At 45.8% G+C, this 19,190-nt stretch overlaps 1 protein-coding gene across 1 annotated transcript in view; it reads left to right on the top strand.

Moving 5' to 3' along the window:
- dhx35 (DEAH-box helicase 35) overlaps positions 1-19,190 on the top strand; it is a 74,153-nt gene that overhangs the window by 14,532 nt on the left and 40,431 nt on the right. The window contains exons 4-10 of the mRNA XM_078418755.1: positions 1,868-1,945; positions 5,384-5,488; positions 7,181-7,242; positions 9,107-9,176; positions 11,378-11,437; positions 15,942-16,054; positions 17,909-18,005. Coding sequence (XP_078274881.1) covers positions 1,868-1,945; positions 5,384-5,488; positions 7,181-7,242; positions 9,107-9,176; positions 11,378-11,437; positions 15,942-16,054; positions 17,909-18,005 — 585 coding nt within the window. The remainder of the gene's footprint in view (positions 1-1,867; positions 1,946-5,383; positions 5,489-7,180; positions 7,243-9,106; positions 9,177-11,377; positions 11,438-15,941; positions 16,055-17,908; positions 18,006-19,190) is intronic.

Here is a 19,190-nt window from a genome sequence, read left to right as displayed (position 1 = left end):
GCACTTTGCCCGTTGTCACCGGCTCCCTCCTCCAGGTCTCTGGTCTCGGGGGGTGGGATGGAGGGGGGTAGGAGGGGCGGACTCAGTGGGCTCCCCATCCCAGGCTGGCAGAAGCCCAACCCTTTGTGAAACTCAGAAAGGGCAGAACATCAGCAGTCTGGATTTGCTCCCTCAGTGGGATAGTTAAAACTGGCGATGCCATAGAAAAAGAGCAAAGGTGCAGAACAAATTGGATATAGACACAAAATGCTGGAGTAACTCAGCGGGACAGGCAGCATCTCTGGAGAGAAGGAGTGGCTGACGTTTCGGGTCGAGACCCTTCTTCGGGCTGGATAGTTCTGTCAAAGAGCTGACACAGCCACAAAAGGTCAAATAGATTCATGGAGTTACGCAGCATGGAAACAGGCTCTTAGGCCCAACGTATCATGTTGACCAAGTTGGCCATCCAAGCTACTCCCACTTTCCTGCACCTGCCCCATATCCCTGCAACCCATCCTATCCATGTACCCATCCAAGTGTCTTTAAAATGTTGTAAGTACCCACTTCTGCACTTCCTCAGACACTTCACTCCATATACACACTGCCCTCTGTGTGAAAGATTTTCCCCTTGGCTACCCTTTAAATCTTTCCCCTTAAACCTTTTCCCTCTAGTTTTAGACACTCCTGCCCTATAGAAAAGATTGTGCTATTCACTTTATCTATGCCTCTCATGATATAGGTGCCCCGATATTAGGTTACCTGTCAGCCTCCTAATTTTCAGGAAGAAAAACCCCAGCTATTTTTTTAATTTCGTTGTACTCGTTGCAATGACAATAAATGAATATTATTATTATTATTATTATTATTATGGGTCAAAGACTCCAGACCCAGTAACATCCTTGTGCATCTTTATTTGTGCCCTCTCCAGTTTAATGGCATCCTTCCTATAGTAGGGCAACCAGAACTGTGTGCAGAACTCCAAATGTGGCCGTTCCATTGTCTTGTGTAACTGTAAATGGCCCCTTTCTCTGCACTCACTCTAAGGGTAGAACTTTACAGCCCTTTTAAGGTCTCCAAACTAAATTGAATCCTGAAGATTTGCAAAATTTGGGCCACATATCTGAGGAAGGATATGCTGGCGTTGCAGAGGGTCCAGAGGAGGTTTATGAAATGACAGCAATGGGCCTGTACTCGCTGGAGTTTAGAAGGATGAGGGGGGACCTCATTGAAACCTACTGAAGAGTGAAAGGCCTGGATAGAGTGGATGTGGAGAGATTGTTTCCACAAGTGGGAGAGTCTAGGACCAGAGACCATCGCCTCAGGATAAAAGGACATAACTTTAGAAAGGAGATGAGGAGGAAGTTCTTTCGTCGGAGAGTGTTGAATCTGTGGAATTCATTGCCACAGAAGGCTGTGGAGGTCGTATCAATGGATATTTTTAAGGCGGAGATTGACAGATTCTTGATTAGTAAGGGTGTCAGTTGTTATGGGGAGAAGGCAGTTAAGAGAGAAAGATAGATCTGCCATGATTGAATGGTGTAGACTTGATGGGCCAAATGGCCTGATTTTGCTCCCATAACCTATGAACTTATGAAAATAATTTGATACTAATGTCATGCTGCAGGACAGAGGGAATTTGTGGCAAAACTTAAAGTTTGGGCAATTGACTCTGCCTTGAAATTCTAGTAGCATTGAGTTACAGTTAATAAGTCAGTGATTGTTTAAAGGGAGTAGGATATTGATTATTCAATTGGGTAATGATTTTCACTGGGAAGCTTTCGTTGTGCCCTCCACAGTAAGTCATCAAAGTGCATGTATGGACCGATCTTTCACAGAGCTGTCATTGTAAAGGCAAACCTCCCTCACGTCTCCTCTCCTCTGTACACAGTACTTATTGGAAGCTGGCTGGACAGCGGAAGGCCGAGTGATTGGTGTGACACAACCTCGTAGAGTGGCTGCAGTTTCGGTAAGATGGTGACGTGCTTTTTTGGGTTACATAACTACAGAACTTTATCAGAAAATATACATTTTCTCCATAGGATATCTCCAGTAATCTCACAGACACCAACTCCCTGGCCTGGCACTCATCTAGAAAACAAGGACATCTATTTCAGATTCCTACTTAGTTTAGTTTATTGTGACATGTACCAAGGTAGAGTGAAAAGCTTTTGTTGCATGCTACCCAGTCAGCGGAAAGACAATACATGATTACAATTGAGCCATCTACAGTGTATCGATCGAAGGTATTTATTCACAAAATGCTGGAGTAACTCAGCAGGTCAGGCAGCATCTCAGGAGAGAAGGAATGGGCGACGTTTCGGATCGAGGCCCTTCTTCAGACTGATGCCAGTGGGGCAGGACAAAGGAAGGATATAGGTGGAGATGGGAAGACAGTGGGAGATCTGGGAAGGGGGAGGGGAAGAGAGGGACAGAGGAACTATCTAAAGTTGGAGAAGTCAATGTTCATACCACTGGGCTGCAAGCTGCCCAGGCGAAATATGAGGTGCTGTTCCTCCAATTTCCAGTGGGACTCACTATGGCACTGGAGGAGGCCCATGACAGAAAGGTCAGACTGGGAATGGGAGGGGGAGTTGGAGAGATACATGATAAAGGGAATAATGTTAGTGAAAGATAAAGTCTAGTAAGGTCCGAATAAAGATCGTCCGAGGGTCTCCAATGAGGTGGATAGTAGCTCAGGACTGCTCTCTAGTTGTTGGTAGGATGGTTCAGTTGCCTGATAACAGCAACTTATTGACTGTGGCTGTGTCAATAGCCACAATTCCAACAAACTCATCTCAAAGCTGATGAAACTAGAAAACAGCACCATCCTCTGCCGATGATTCCTTGATTGCCTGACCCAGTCACTGAAAAGGTGACAAAACATTTTCTTCGATAATTCTCAACACATAGTGCCACGATGGAGTTGCACAGCGGTAGAGTTGCTGCCCTACAGCGCCAGAGACCCGGGTTCAATGCGGACTAAGGGTGCTGTCTGTACGCAGTTTGTACGTTCTCCCCTTGACAGCGTGGGTTTTTCCTGGGTGCTTCGGTTTCCTCCCACACTCCAAAGACGTGTAGATTTGTAAGTTAATTGGTTTTGGTAAAGATTGTAAATTGTGCCTAGAGTGTAGGATAGCGCTGGTGTACGCGGCTCGCTGGCTAGCACGGGCTCGGTGGGCTAAATGGACTGCTTCCGCACTGTATCTCTAAAATTAAAAACTAAAATTAAACAACCAGTGCCCACAAAGATGCATTCTCAGTCCCTTACTATATTCCATATACACTCACGACTGTGCAGCCTAATTCTGCTCTAACTCCATGCACATGTTGTCAGCTGATGCCATCATGATGGACCGGATCTCAAACAATAACAAAACAGAGTTCAGGAAGGAGATGGAGAGCTTAGTAACATGGTGTTAAGCCAACTACCTCTCCCTTAATATCAGCAAGACAAAGGAGCTCGATGTTGACTTCAGGAAGTGAGGCAGAGTACCGGCCCCAATCAGCGTCAATTGTTCCAAAGTGGAGAAGTTGAAGAGCTTCAAGTTCATAGACATAGATTTATCCTGGACCAACCACGTTGACGCTGGGTCAAGAAAGCACACCAATGCTTCGAAGACAAAGGAAGTTTAGTTTCATTTAGTTTGGAGATATAGTGTGGAAACAGACCCTTCGACCCACCAAGTCCATGCCGACCAGCAATCACCCGTAACCTAGTTCAACATTACACACTTGGAACAATTTACAGAAGCCAATTAACCTACAAACCTGCATGTCTTTGTCACGTCTCCAATGACTCTTATGAACTTCTGCAGATGCCCTTATTGGGATGCTTCACACCTTGGTTTGGCAACAGCTCTGCCCACAATCGCAAGAAGTTGCCGAGAGTTTTGAATGTAGCCGAGTCCAACGGGCAAACCAGCCTCCCACCATCAACACAACACATTGCCCTGGGAAAGCTGCCATCATTGCCAAGGATCTTTTTCACCCTGTTCATTCTCTCTTCTCCCTCTGTCTCACCTGCACCTCCTCCAACCTCATCTATTGCATCCGCTGCTCTAGGTGTCAACTTATTTACATCGGCGAAACCAAGCGCAGGCTCGGCGATCGCTTCGCTCAACACTTACGCTCGGTCCGCGTTGGCCAAACTGATCTCCCGGTGGCCGAGCACTTCAACTCCCCCTCCCATTCCCAGTCTGACCTTTCTGTCATGGGCCTCCTCCAGTGCCATAGTGAGGCCCACCGGAAATTGGAGGAACTGCACCTCATATTTCGCCTGGGCAGCTTGCAACCCAGTGGTATGAACATCGACTTCTCCAACTTTAGATAGTTCCTCTGTCCCTCTCTTCCCCTCCTCCTTCCCAGATCTCCCTCTATCTTCCTGTCTCCACCTATATCCTTCCTTTGTCCCGCCCCCCTGACATCAGTCTGAAGAAGGGTCTCGACCCGAAACGTCACCCATTCCTTCTCTCCTGAGATGCTGCCTGACCTGCTGAGTTACTCCAGCATTTTGTGAATAAATACCTTTGATTTGTACCAGCATCTGCAGTTATTTTCTTATAATAACATTTGAAAGGGAATTGGATAAATACAGGAAAACATACCAAGGTTACAGGAAAATAGAGAGCAGGACCTTTTAGTTTAGTTTAGAGAAAGAGCACTGAAACAGGCCCTTCGGCCCACTGAGTCAGTGCCGACCAGTGATGCCCGCACACTAACACTATCCTACACACACAAGGATCAATTTTCAATTTTACCAAGCCAATTAGCCGACAAACCTGTACATCTTTGGAGTGTGGGAGGAAGCGCGAGTTCCAGGAGAAAACCCAGGCAGGTCACGGGGAGAATGTGCAGACTCCGTACAGACAGCACCTGGAGTCAGGATCGAACCCGGGTCTCTGGTGCTGTAAGGCAGTAACTCTACCGCTGGGCCACCTGGGTCAAATGGCCTACATTTATGCGGCATGATTCATGCAAATACATGTGCTATTTTGACGAAGAAGTAGGGGACTTAACACCGATTGGGGGAAATTGAACAGAGATGACCACCTCTTAATTGCTTTGGGGACCTGCCTGAAGTCCACATTTTTAATCTGACTTCTGTTTTAGTCGGACAATGCCTTCCTCGTTGGTGACATGAAAATATTTGTGTGAAACATTAATAATCCATTTAAAAAAAAAAACTATTTGCAGTACCATATAAATGCATGTATCGGCTAGATAATAATTTACAATGGAGTGGCTTAGTGCAGGAAAAAAAACATCTTTACCAGTAGAGTGCTAAGAAACTTCCTGAGAGATTCTGTATGAATGCATCTTTCTTTAGATATTGTGAAGTTGCACCTTGAAGAGTGAGACCTGCAAGCAGTTTAATCCTGTTAATCTTTCTTCCTTGTATCTCTAGGTGGCAGGACGGGTAGCAGAGGAGCGAGGTGCAATGTTGGGTCACGAAGTTGGATATTGCATCCGTTTTGATGACTGTACAGATTCCCAAGCCACCAGAATAAAGGTACAATTTACTGTCAATGCATTCCATTGAGACTAGCTAAAACAGTGCTCACGATACCAGAATATTCACCGGTTTGGTGCATAAAGAGTAGCTCGCTCAGTTAGCATGACTTAGATTGATTAGGGGCGGCAGAGGGCGCAGCAGTAGAGATGCTGCCTTACAGCACCAGAGACCCGGGTTCCATCCCGACTATGGGTACTGTCTGTACGGAGTTTTTAACATGCTCCCTGTGACTGTGTGGGTATTCTCAAAGTGCTCCAGTTTCCTCCCACACTCCAAAGATGTACAGGTTTGTAGGTTAATTGGCTTCGGTAAAATTGTAAATGATCCATATTGTGTCGGATAGTGTGGGTGACGTGATCGCTGGTCGGTGTGGACTCGGTGGGCCAAAGGGCTTGTTTCCATGCTCTATCTCTAAACTAAACTAAAGCCATAAGGTATAGAGAACCATTGCTAGCCCATATGTGTAGGAAGGAACTGCAGATGTTGGTTTATTCCGAATATAGGCACAAAATGCTGGAGTAACTCAAAGGGTGAGGCAGTATCTCTGGAGAAAAGGAACAGGTGACGTTTCGGGTCCAGACCCTTCTTCAGACTCGCGTCCTGATCCAAAACGTCACTCATTTCTTTTCTCCAGTGATACTGCCTGACCCACTGAGGTACTCCAGCATTTTGTGTCTATCATTGCTCCCCCAAAGTGCATGGCATTTCTACATTATATTTACCTTACAGGAGTTCCACTTCGGTGTTGTTGTAATAAATACTAATTGTCCAAGTGTCCAATGACTGAGACCCCAGGGAAAGTCTGGTCAAATTTCCAGTACGACACCAAAAATCTGGGGTTGATGGGAATTTGGGTAGAATGTAATGGGTTAGGGTAGGCTTAGTGTTAAATTGGCATGTGGTGGTTGGCCTGGACTCAGTGGGCTGAAAGCATATTTCTGTGCAGTGTCTCTTTGGTACTGTTTTACATTCTATAGGTTGATCTCCGATCTTCCGGCAACTGATGGTTCTCCCCCTCCCCATAATCTGGACAACATTATGAAAGCCCAGTTAAGATTCCCTGAGCGGCCACAGATGGCATGGTAACCAATGTAAATGGTATGACCTGTCGACCCATCCCCGGCTCCCACCATCTCCCTGGCCGTTCAGAGCCACGGCTTCCGAGCCCACTCCCAACTCGCAAGGTGCACCAACGAGCCCCTCTCACCTGCTGCTGTTTCTTGCCGTCGGCGGTGGCTTTGTCTGCTCCCCGCTCGCCCACCGCCGCCTGCTTCTCCCGCCGCTCGCTCTGTCCAGTCTCCCTCTCCTCCCCTCCACCTCCCCCAGAGTCGCCCACATACTCCACCTTGGAAGCGGCAGCAGGTGAGAGGGGAGAGAGCCCCACAGTGACCAGTCCTAGTTTCAAAGTGAAACGGCACAAAGTGCTGGAGTAACTCAGCCGACAGAATCCGTCTGAGGAAGGTTCCCGATATCACCGATCCATGTTCTCCAGAGATCCTGACCCGCTGAATTACTCCAGCACTTTGAGTCCTTTTGACTATTAACCATCATCTGCAGTCATCAGCAATAACGGACACCATTCCCCCAGTGCCGTGGTCCATTATCACGATTGTTTACTGTGCCGGAAAATCAGTTCAACCAGTATTAGTCCGAGTTAAAACTTTGAATAACCCTGTACTACTGGCTTAGTTCCTTACAGATGGGATGCTCGTCAGGGAAATGATGGCTGACCCTTTATTGAAGAAATACAGGTAAATACTAACAGAATATCCCAACGATGTGACTGTAACTCAAAATTCTTTTAAAATACCAGTATTTATTGCATTTTATTGCAAGTAAAATGAAGCAAAGCCAAGCTGCTTGAACCTTGCTGCTTTTAAGGTGACTCTGTCTGATGTATATTGGCCATGAAGGTGTTGGCAAATACTCATAGTTAGTTCAACCAACTGAGAATTATATTGAGCGAAGCACAATTTGGATCAAATCTCCATGCACCTTTGAAGTGGCGTAGAATGTTAAATTGCCTGGCTGTGAATTTAAAAAAATGAAAGGAATCAATTCAGATTTATTTTTCAAAAGTCTCGCTCGCAAATAAGCAGTGACGAATAAGAAGTTATCCTGCACTAAATATTATTCCCTTTACTCTGTATCTGTACACTGTGAACGGCTTGATTGTAATCATGTATAGTCTTTTGGCTGACTGGATAGCACACAACATAAAGCTTTTCACTGTATCTCGGTAAACGTGACAATAAACTAAACCTATCTAAACGAAACTAAATGAATTATAAAGAGTTAGAATGTGGTACATGCTGTAATTTTCTTTTCTCTATTGTGTATATTTATGCGGTTGTGGGCTGGAAATATCAATTATTTATTGTTTTTTGTTGTTGTATTCTGCTAGTAATTAACAATATTTGATAAAAAATACTAATTATGTTCCAGCTGTTCAACCTTAAATGTCAAAGACAACACATAGTGACAGGAGAATGTAAGCCAAGTTATTGGAGCTTTACAGCAAATGATGTCAGCTGAAAATTGACCTAAAACCATGCCTAGCTGTGAACATTAAGAAATGTTCAATCCTGGGTTTGATCCTGACTATGGGTGTTTGTCTGTACGGAGTTTGTACGTTCTCCCCGTAACCTGCATTGGTTGTCCCTGAGATCTTTGGTTTCCTCCCACACTCCAAAGACATACAGGCGCACAGGTTTGTTGGCTTGGTGTAAATGAAAAATTGTCCCTAGTGTATGTAGGGTAGTGTTAATGTGCAGGGATCGCTGGTTGGTGCGGACTCGGTGGGCTGAAGGGCCTGTTTCCGCGCTGTATGTCGAAACTAAACTAAACTGTAAGTGAGGTTATATTAGTTTAGTTTAGAGATACAGCATGGAAATAACCCTTCAGACCTCCAAATCCATTCAGACCATCGATCACCTGCTCACACAAGTTCTATGTTATCCCACTTTCTCATCCTTGGGATGTGGGAGGAAACTGGAACACATTGGCGGTGTATTGGTGCAGTTGATAGATCCGCTGCCACACAGCGTCAGAGACCCGGGTTCGATCCTGATCTTGGGTGCTGACTGTGTGGAGTTTGCATGTTCCTCCTGTGACTGCATGGGTTTCATCTGGGTCATCCGGTTTCCCCTCACACGCCAAAGACGAGTGGGTTGTTTATTTAACTGACCTCTGTAAAATTGCCCCGACTGTGTTGGGAGTGGTTGCAAAAGTAGTATAACATGGAATAAGTTTGAACGGATGACCGATGGTGGGTGGGGACTGGGTGGGCCCGTTTCCATGCTGTATCTTTCAATTTAAAAAAATCATGGGAATCGTGTCTATCATGGGAAGAAACTGTCCCTGAATCTGGTGGTGTGCGTTCTTACACTTCTCTGCCTTTTGCCTGATGGGAGAGGGGAGAAGAGGGAGTGGTCGGGGTGCGACTCTTCCTTGATTATGCTGCTGGCCTTGCTGAGGCAGCGTGAGGTATAAATGGAGTCAATGGAAGGGAGGTTGTTTTGTGCGATGGTCTGGGCTGTGCCTGTGGTCAGGAAACACTGGTAGTTTTACGAGCCTGCCTGTTTAATGGTTTCTGTTCTTCGGCTGCTATTTCAGTGTTCTCCTCCTGGACGAGGCCCACGAAAGAACTCTGTACACAGATGTGGCCATCGGTTTACTAAGAAAGGTCTGTAATCCTTGTGCATGTGTTTGCTGAAAGAAAACTGCATGATGCAATCTGGGGTTGCAGAAGAAAATCCCAGGAATACTGCATTAGCATCCAAAAAAGAACCAAGCGATGTCTATTTTATGTGCTTTCTCAACATTTGCAATTTTACTTTTATACCGCTGTTATTTCCTGATGCTTTTAATCCGTTCCACAAACCAAGCTTTCTCTGATATGTTTGAATGGTATCATTTCTGGCTGTATTTTTGCATAGTGTTTAGCTCTCAGCATCTCCCGTCAATGATTTAGAAATAGTCTATCGGCGATGGTTCTCCCCAATCTGTGCCACTGCGAGCTCTTTTCTGGTTGTGTTTAGATTAGCGTAGACGGTTTGGCCCACCGGGTCCACACCAACCAACGATCACACATTCACACTTTCTAATCCACCCCCCACACATCAGGCGGGATTTTACAGGGGGCCAATTAACCAACAACCCCGCACGTCTATGGGATATAAACCGGAACACCTGGAGGAATCCCCACGGGGTCATAGGGAGAACGGGCAAACTCCACACAGACAGCACTGGAGGTCTGGATCGAACCCGGGTGTCTAGCGCTGTGAGGTAATAGCTCTACCAGCTGCGCCACTGTGCTGCCCATGACTTGCCCTCTGAAAGCTGACCTTGTCTGTAGGGTCTACATTGGCTCCTGAAAAGGTGGAAAAGATTTTCTTTCTTGTCTTAGAATCTACAATCAGGGCCTATTGTTTGAAAATAACAGGACTTTTGAAACATTGCCTAGGGTGGCATTTTTTATTCTCTCAGTTGGTCTTTGGATGTGGAAGTAGAATCTTTGACTATTTATTAGGCAGAGATAGATTAATTATTGATCAGCAAAGGGGTGATATGTTATGTGGGGTAAATGGCTAACCAAAGATGATCAGTTCAGCCATGATCTTATAAAATGGAGGAAAGGCTACAGTAACTGACTGACCTATTTTTGTTCCCAACTAGCATGTTCACGTTCATTCCTTATTAAACTACAATCCAATTCACTTTGTTTTCAACCCACAGTTTACCTTATACTCTGTACATTTACTCATAGAGTCATACAGTGTGGAAACGGGCCCTTCAGCCCAACTTGCCCATGCCAACCAACCTACACGAGTCCCACCTGCTTGCTTTTGGCCCAGAATCCCTCAAAACTTGAGGAAGGATATTCTTGTTATTGAGGGCATGCAGCGTGGGTTTACTAGGTTAATTCCCGGAATGGCGGCACTGTCGTATGTTGAAAGACTGGAGCGACTAGGCTTATATACACTGGAATTTAGAAGGATGAGAGGGGATCTTATTGAAACGTATAAGATTATTAAGGGGTTGGACACGTTAGAGGCAGGAAACATGTTCGATTCCCCTACTCTGGGCAAAAGACTGTGTTTACCCGATCTAGTCCTGTCATGATTTTGTACACCTCTATAAGATCATCCCTCATCCTCCTGCAGGCCAAGGAATGCTCAACTTCTAGCCTGCCCAACCACTCCCTATATAGCACCGTCCCTCAAGTCCTGGCAGCATCCTGGCAAATCTCTGAGCCCTTTCAAGCTTGACAACATCTTTCCAATAACACGGTGACCACAATGCTCTAAATGCGGCCTCACCAACATCTTGTATAACTGTGACATGACCTCCCAACTTCTACAGTCAATACTCTGACTGATGAAGGCCTCTCTCCTGAGAAACTGCCTCAGACGGTACACTACATTATCACATGCGCACACAATCAGCATCTTCAAAGAGAATTTCATTCATGTCTGAAGAAGGGCACCGTCCCAAAATGTCACCAATCCATTCCCTCCACAGATACTGCCTGACCTGCTGAGTTTTTTTCCAGTACTTTTTGTGTTTTGCTCAAGATTCCAGCATGTGCAGTTTCTTGTGGTTCTTATCCATGACTGCCTTATTCTTGGAAACTGCCTTCCCGTCCGAAATTTCTGTTTCCTCTCCAAAGCACTTTAATGAGAGGTTTTTTCCTCTACTGCCCAGTAAAAAAAAATCTATTTATTTTAGTGTGGAAGGAAAGTAGGAAGTTGTTAAAAAAATGGAGAACTAAAGCAGATTTTTTTTTCTTTCCAAGAAAAATGAAACAAAAGTCCTTGCATAAATACGCTGTGTGCTGGCAAACAGCATTTGTTTGGTCAACATTTTTTTACTTTCTTTAAGTAGATTCAGAAGAAAAGAGGCGATTTACGACTGATTGTGTCTTCTGCTACACTGGATGCCGAGGTTTGTACATTACCCACGTCATTGTTGTGCTGATGAGCAATCTGAATTATGGCCAACCTTCATAATAGTGCAAATAGACACAGACTGCTGGGGTAACTCAGCAGCTCAGGCAGCATCTCCTGACAAAAAGGATGGGTGGCGTTTTGGGTCGGGACCCTTCTTCAGACTCTGAAGGGTCCCGATCCAAAATGTCATCCATCCTTTTTCTCCAGAAATGCTGCCTGACCCGCGGAGTTACTCCAGCACGGTGTGTCTATCTTTGGTATATATCAGCATCAGCAGTTCCTTTCCACACCGTTACAATGCACTTGATTTGTTGTGGGATCTTGTGCTGACACTCATCTCTGTAACTGCCTTCAGATTTGCAACGTTTAAATATCTTCACATTGTTTAAACTCTGGCTTCTTCTGCGTATCACTGCTTTTCTCCACATCATGATTGCCTCTACCAGGGCCACAAGGGGTGGAGATGCAAGGAACTGCAGAAATCTGTTGGAATCTCGAGTGAAACACAAAACGCCAGAGTAACTCAGTGGGCCAGCCAGGGTCTCTGGAGGTCGTGCACAGGTGATGTTTTGGTTTGGGACTCTTCTTCAGGCTGATATTTCAGGTTGGAACCCTTCCTCAGGTTGAAGAAGGATCCCGACCCGAAATGTTGCTTATCCATGCCCTCCAGAAATGCTGCTTGACCACCGAGTTACTCCAGCACTTTGTATTTCATATAAGTTGTGGAATTTGCTGTCAAAATCTGTCTGTCTCCCGACCTCACCCTACTCCTTTGAGATGCCCCTTAAAACCTACCTCTGATCGAGCATAAGGTCACTTGTTCAAATCTCTGGTTCAGCTTCAAATCAACATTGCTGTGAAAGCTTACTGAATTAACATTGTTGCATTTCTGGAATGGGGCTGGTCTCAAACCCAGAGTCACACGTCAGGCAACGACAGCAGGGTCATTATCTTTACGTGCTCCGAAGGTGCAGTTGCAGAGCAATAAAATACTTGGTTGTGTCTTATTTAGACTCTAGACTGTAAGGGGTTTTCTGCGCCGAGCTTTCGCCCGACCTAAGGTCCCCGTGCCTTGCTCTGATCCCTTGACCAGGCCGCGCACACTGGTTCCCCGTGAGTTGTTCGACCCACTCACCCCCTACGGTTCTAGACACTGGACTTAGATGCAGGAGCGTTGATAGTGCAGAAAAACTCAACCAGACCAGATTTGAAGACCAGGGTTTAAATGGAAAAGGCTTTTATTGAACGCTTGGGACTATTGTACATGAATGCTCTTCACAGTTCTATAAGACATATCTATAAGACACATACCGAATTACATGAATACTTTTGACTCTGAATCATAAAACGCACAGTTCTACAAGACATATGAATACTTTTGACTCTGAATTATAAACGCACAGTTCTACAAGACATATACATGAATACTTTTGACTCTGAATCATAAAACGCACAGTTCTACAAGACATATGAATTCTTTTGACTCTGAATTATAAACGCACATTTCTACAAGACATATACTGGATTGTAAGATGGGGAACGTACGACACATCGCAAAATTGGCCAACACATCTTTACTTATACACCCACGTTAATTAAACCACCCTCCCCTCTACACTGAAACTATGTCCAGGATGTGCAGGATCGGGGTACATGCTCACCATGGGGCTATTACTGGGGTTACTGGCTGTTTGGGCTGCTTCTCCGCTGTCTTCCGTGAGGGTCGTGCTTGTTCCGTGAGTTTCTTCCTTCCGTTCTTCTCGGTGAGTCTCTGTTCTCCGTGCCGTCCGACTTGCTTGCCTTGCGTCCCTCCTGACTTGCTTGACTCTACTTCTTCCTTTCTTGCGTCGGTTTTTCGTGTCTCTGACTTGTGTGTCTAAAACCCAAAAATCGTGGCCAGTTATACTAATCCTGACCCGTCCTATCTCCCGCCAGATCTCGGGATTTCTTTGATTCAAAGATAGGTTTCGAGATTTCTCTTTGATCTGCGTTATGTCCGGGGGGTACCGGTGATGGCTAGACGGTCTGTTAATCTGTTTCTCGTTGAGAGGTGATGGGTTTAACTGGTTTCCCATCACCTGCCAGGTAGGTTTCTATGGGCTATTGTGCCCCCTTAACGAGATTAACTGTGTAGGTCGGCTTGGGGCATTGTGAGTATGCTGATGTCAGCGCCCCAGTGTCTGGACTTCGACCTGGTTTCGCAGGTTTCTGCATGGCCAATATCCATCCATTGTTCTGGCCGTGGCTTTGCAGAAACCTAGAGACTGGGCTGTGGGTTTTTTGCTTTTGTGGCTGATCACGAGGTCCCGTGGCCATCTTGGGACCCACGGATTGTGACATCCCTCGTTAACACACTGACCGCAGCCTTTCTCCGCTATCAGCCCCAGTCCCGTATAAAATGTCCAAACTGCAGCTCTTTGGTTTGGTGTTGATTGCAGAATGAGGGAAAACTTCTCAAATCTTACAAGACGTTAGAGATACAGCATGGAAACATGCCCTGTAGCCCACCGAGTCCACGCCGACCAGCAATCACCGACTAGCACTATCCTACACACTAGCACTGTCCCACACACACTAGCACTGTCCCACACACACTAGCACTGTCCTACACACACTAGCACTGTCCCACACACACTAGCACTGTCCCACACACTAGCACTGTCCCACACACACTAGCACTGTCCCACACACACTAGCACTGTCCCACACACACTAGCACTGTCCCACACACACTAGCACTGTCCCACACACACTAGCACTGTCCCACACACTAGCACTATCCCACACACTAGCACTATCCCACACACACTAGCACTGTCCCACACACACTAGCACTGTCCCACACACACTAGCACTGTCCTACACACACTAGCACTGTCCCACACACTAGCACTATCCCACACACTAGCACTATCCCACACACACTAGCACTGTCCCACACACACTAGCACTGTCCCACACACACTAGCACTGTCCTACACACACTAGCACTGTCCCACACACACGAGCACTGTCCCACACACACTAGCACTGTCCCACACACACTAGCACTATCCCACACACTAGCACTATCCCACACATTAGGGGCAATTTACAATTTACAGAAGCCAATGAACCTACAAACCAAAATGTCTTTGGAGTGTGGGATGAAACCAGAGCACCCGAGAAACCCATGCGGTCACGGGGAGAGCATACAAACTCCATACCAACAGCACCCGTAGCAGCATCAGGATCGAACCCAGGTCTCTGGCGCTGTAAGGCAGCAACTCTAGCTCTGCACCACCGTGCCGCTGTAGTTATTATGAAAGGGAATTATGGACAGTTCATTCAGCTGTGTTCATCAGCAGTCTCTGCTTATGGAACCTATACTTTATGGGGTTGAAGTTTCATGGGTGTTCTCCTGATCATCAATCTTAACCAGCAGAAACTCTGGAAAAAAAAATACCATTGTGGGTTTTGTGGAACTTCACTGACATTACAGCAAAAATGCGATTCCATCTGATTTTGAGTTTGCACTGAGTGTGCTGAGGGCGGCATAATGGTACAGCCGCTGTCTCACAGCGCCAGAGACCCTGGTTCGATCCTGACCTTGGGTGCAGTCTGTGTGGAGTTTGCCCGTTGTCCCTGTGACTGTGAACATTCCTCTGGGTGCTCCGGTTTCCTCCCACACTCCAAAGACTTATGTGTGTGTAGGTTAATTGGCCTCCATAAATGATCTCTCGTGTGTAGTGGGATAACTAGCGTGAACGTGTGGTCAATGGTCGGCGTGGAGTCCATGTGCTAAAGGGACTGTTTCCATATTGTATCTCTAAACTAAACTAAACTAAACTTGACGAATTCACCTGGTAGATCATTAAATAGCCACAAAACCTCTGAGGGGAAATCTCACTGCAGCTATTAACAGTCATAACAATGATTTCACCGCACTATAAAAAATATTAATGGCAAAATACTTCACAATGTTTAATTTTGAAAGATTCCTTTTGTTCATCTCTAGCAAAACACAAAGTGCTGGAAGAACTCAGCGGATCAGGCAGCATCTGTGGAGGGACGTTTCCGATTGGGACCCTTAACACGGGTATATCGCCCGCCCATTCCCTTCCTGGATGCTGTCTGACCTGCTGAATTCCTCCAGCAATTTGTGTTGTGCTCAAGATTCCAACATCAGCAGTCTCTTGTGTCTCTCTTTGGTTTAGTTTAGAGATGCAATGCGGAAACTGGCCTAATTTACAATCTTTACAGAAGCTAATTAATCTGCAAACCTGTATGTCTTTGGAATGCGGGAGGAAACCATAGCACCTGGAGAAAACCCACGCAGTCGGGGAGAATGTACAAACCGCGTATAGGCAACACCCGTCGTCTGGATTGAGCCCGGGTCGCTGGCACTGTAAGGCAGCCACCCTACCGCTGCACCGCTGTGCCACCCTCTTTGTTCATCTGCAGTCGGTTACTTTTGGGTCCATTTATAATCTTTTCTTCCCTTGCTTTTTATCTTGCAGAAATTTCGAAATTTCTTCAATCTGAATGAGACCAAGGACCCCAGTAAGGACACATGTGGTATCCTCACCGTCGAGGGCCGGATGTTTCCAGTTGATATTTTTTATACGTTAAGGTACATTTAAGCTACTATCAGTAATGGTGGCACTATGCTATAGGCTTATGGCAAAAATGTCTTGGTGAGAACAATATTGACAAACCTTACCCTGTAGAGGGTTATGGTCCCACAGCCTTGTGGCTGAATCTTAACAGGCACTTGAGTGAGCCACTCATGGAAATGAGGATTAAGAAAGGTTATTACATTTTGGTTTTGTCTGTGAGTTACTGTCTTGGGCTGTAGGAAAAGAAGGGGTATCTAAGATCTGAAATCATCATCATTGGTCCAAAAACGCTCACCAAATCCACCCAAAACTTCATCCTCAATATTGATGGTCTCCCAGTATCCACCTCCCCTCACATCCGGAATCTTGGAATCATCTTTGATCAAACCCTCTCCTTCGACAAACACATCAAACACATCACAAAGACAGCCTTCTTCCACCTCAAAAACATTGCCCGTCTCCGTCCATCCCTCTCCTCCACAGCTGCAGAAACCCTCATCCACGCCTTCATCACCTCCCGTCTGGACTACTGCAACAGCCTCCTATATGGCGCACCCTCAAAAATCATCAGTAAACTTCAATACATTCAAAACTCCGCTGCCCGTCTACTCACCCACACCCCGATCCGTGACCATATCACCCCCGTCCTTTACAAACTCCACTGGCTCCCCATCCCCCAGAGAATCCAGTACAAAATCCTTGTCATGACCTACAAAGCCCTCCATAACCTGGCCCCATCCTACCTGACCGACCTCCTCCACAGGCACACTCCCACCTGCACCCTCCGCTCTGCTGCTGCCAATCTCCTATCCCCCCACATCCGGACCAAACTCAGATCCTGGGGGGACAGGGCTTTCTCCATCGCTGCTCCCACCCTATGGAACTCACTACCCCAAACCGTCAGAGACTCCTCCACACTCACCACATTCAAAACATCACTGAAGTCTCACCTGTTCAGTACTGCCTTCAACCACTGAAGGTCACCTCACCTTCTGTCTCCTTTCTCTGTTCGTTTACTTATTTATCTGTTTATTCACTTCCCTATGTTCTCTAAATCCCTGTAAAGCGTCTTTGAGTATATGAAATGCGCTATATAAATGTAATGCATTATTATTATTATTATTAAGATCGATTAGATCGATCCATCCAAGAATTCCGACCCGCACGGTAGTTCTGATTGGCCTGTTTCCTTGTAAAATCAGTCTGTAAGTCTATGGTTTTTAAGAGCTTATTATGTTCAACTAATTTGAGGTTCATTAATTTATGGGTATTTATTTTCAATAATCTTGCTGAAATATGTTCCTTTTTCCCCCAACTTAAGGTGCATGGGAATATCCCATCAATTCTCCCCCTCTCCCCCCTCCCCCCCCTCCCCCTCCCCCTCGCCCCCCCTCCCCCTCCATGCACACACATGCACTCTCTTCCTCCGTCTCTCCCTCCCTCCCTTCCTCTCACTCGTTCTCTCTCACTCATTCTCTCTCTCACACGTGCACACACGCTCAATGCACAGTGAAGCACAGTGAACTATGAGGAGGATGGTGAGACACTTAAAGGGAATATTTGACTCGCAAGTGATTGCAGATGTTGCAAAACGAAAGCAGGAACAGCAGGTCTGAAGAAAACTGCCGACTTGAAATATTGTCCATTTCCCTCCACAGATGCTGCCTGACCTGATTTAACATCCCCTCGTGTCTCTGTCCCTTTCCAGTTCCATAACCCAGATCAGAAACCTCACGTGGGGAAGGCGAGGAGGCAGGGACTCGAGCATATCAACGGCATAAACTGTTATATTTTTCCATACTGTCAATAAATTTGATGTACAGCTCTTCAAAGCTTAGCTGACAATGTTGTCTCTCTGTTCTTTTCAGCCCAGTTCCTGATTATCTGAAAGCCACAGTTGACACGGTTACAAAGATCCACCAGAATGAGGCCGATGGGGATATCTTGGCGTTTCTAACAGGACAGGTACGTTTCCCTTCTTTATGTACATAACAAGCTAGAACAAAGCTAGAACAAAGAATCAGTTGGTGTGAATAGGAATTAAAGTTGCTACCACTGGCTTTATGATCCCTAAATGATTGGCAGTGTTGTGGCTGGAAAGGAAAATGAGAGGAATAGATCGGGTAGATGCACAGAGTCTCTTGCTCAGAGTAGGGGAATCGGAGCCAATTAACCTACAAACCTGCACATCTTTGGGATGTGGGAAGAGATTGGAGCATCCAGAGGAAACCCATGTGGTCACAGGGTGAATGTGCAAACTCCACTCAGACAGCACCTGAGGTCAGGAATGAAACTGGGTCTCTGGCGCAGTGAGACTGCATCTCTACCAGCTATGCCACTGTGCCATTTACTCAGTTTAATATTTCATTTGATGGATGATATCCACAACACCAGCATTCCCACAGTCTGGATTTTTTTCTGTGGTGTGTGTTTGGTATCCAGATTCTTGGGCAGTGGTAGAGTTGCTGCCTGACTACGGATGCTAGCTGTACAGAGTGTGTACGTTCTCCCTGTAACCACGTGGGTTTTCTCCTGATGCTCGGGTTTCGTCCCACACTCCAAAGGTGTACAGATTTGTAGATTAATTGGCTTTGGTAAAATTGTAAATTGTCCCTCGTGTGTTCGATAGTGTTAGTGAACTCGCTGGTCGATCGCTGGTCGGCTTGGACTCGGTGGGCCAAAGGGCCTGTTTCCGTTCTGTATCTCTAAACCAAACTAGTCTAAACTAACTCTTCTATCTGTTAGAGAGACACTTTTAACGTGACTATGTGCTAATGTAAGGACCATGTAAGGATACTATTGAACTTGTTTTCCTAATTGCATTTTGTACTCATTTATTTTATTTTTTATTTGTAGATATTTATATATAATTTGTGTGTTGTCTCAATCCGTGTGTCTGCGATGCAGCTGGAAGCAATATTTTCATTGAACATCCACCTCACCATACCCGTGCACATGACAATAAACTCGTTTTGACTTGATTTGAATTTTCCCAGATGTAAACAGAAATGCCAGAAGTATTCTTTATCTGTTTATCATGTGTAGTCTTTTCTTTGACTGGGTAGAACGCAATAAAAGCTTTTCACTGTACCTCGGTACGCGTGACAGTAATAATAAACTGAACTATTCTGGAGTGTTGGAGCCTGAGAG

This window comes from Rhinoraja longicauda, chromosome 22 (genome assembly GCF_053455715.1).
Source record: "Rhinoraja longicauda isolate Sanriku21f chromosome 22, sRhiLon1.1, whole genome shotgun sequence".
Lineage (NCBI taxonomy): Eukaryota > Metazoa > Chordata > Chondrichthyes > Rajiformes > Arhynchobatidae > Rhinoraja > Rhinoraja longicauda.
The sequence above is the reverse complement of the archived record's forward strand: the minus strand, read 5'-3'. Positions and strand labels throughout refer to the sequence as shown.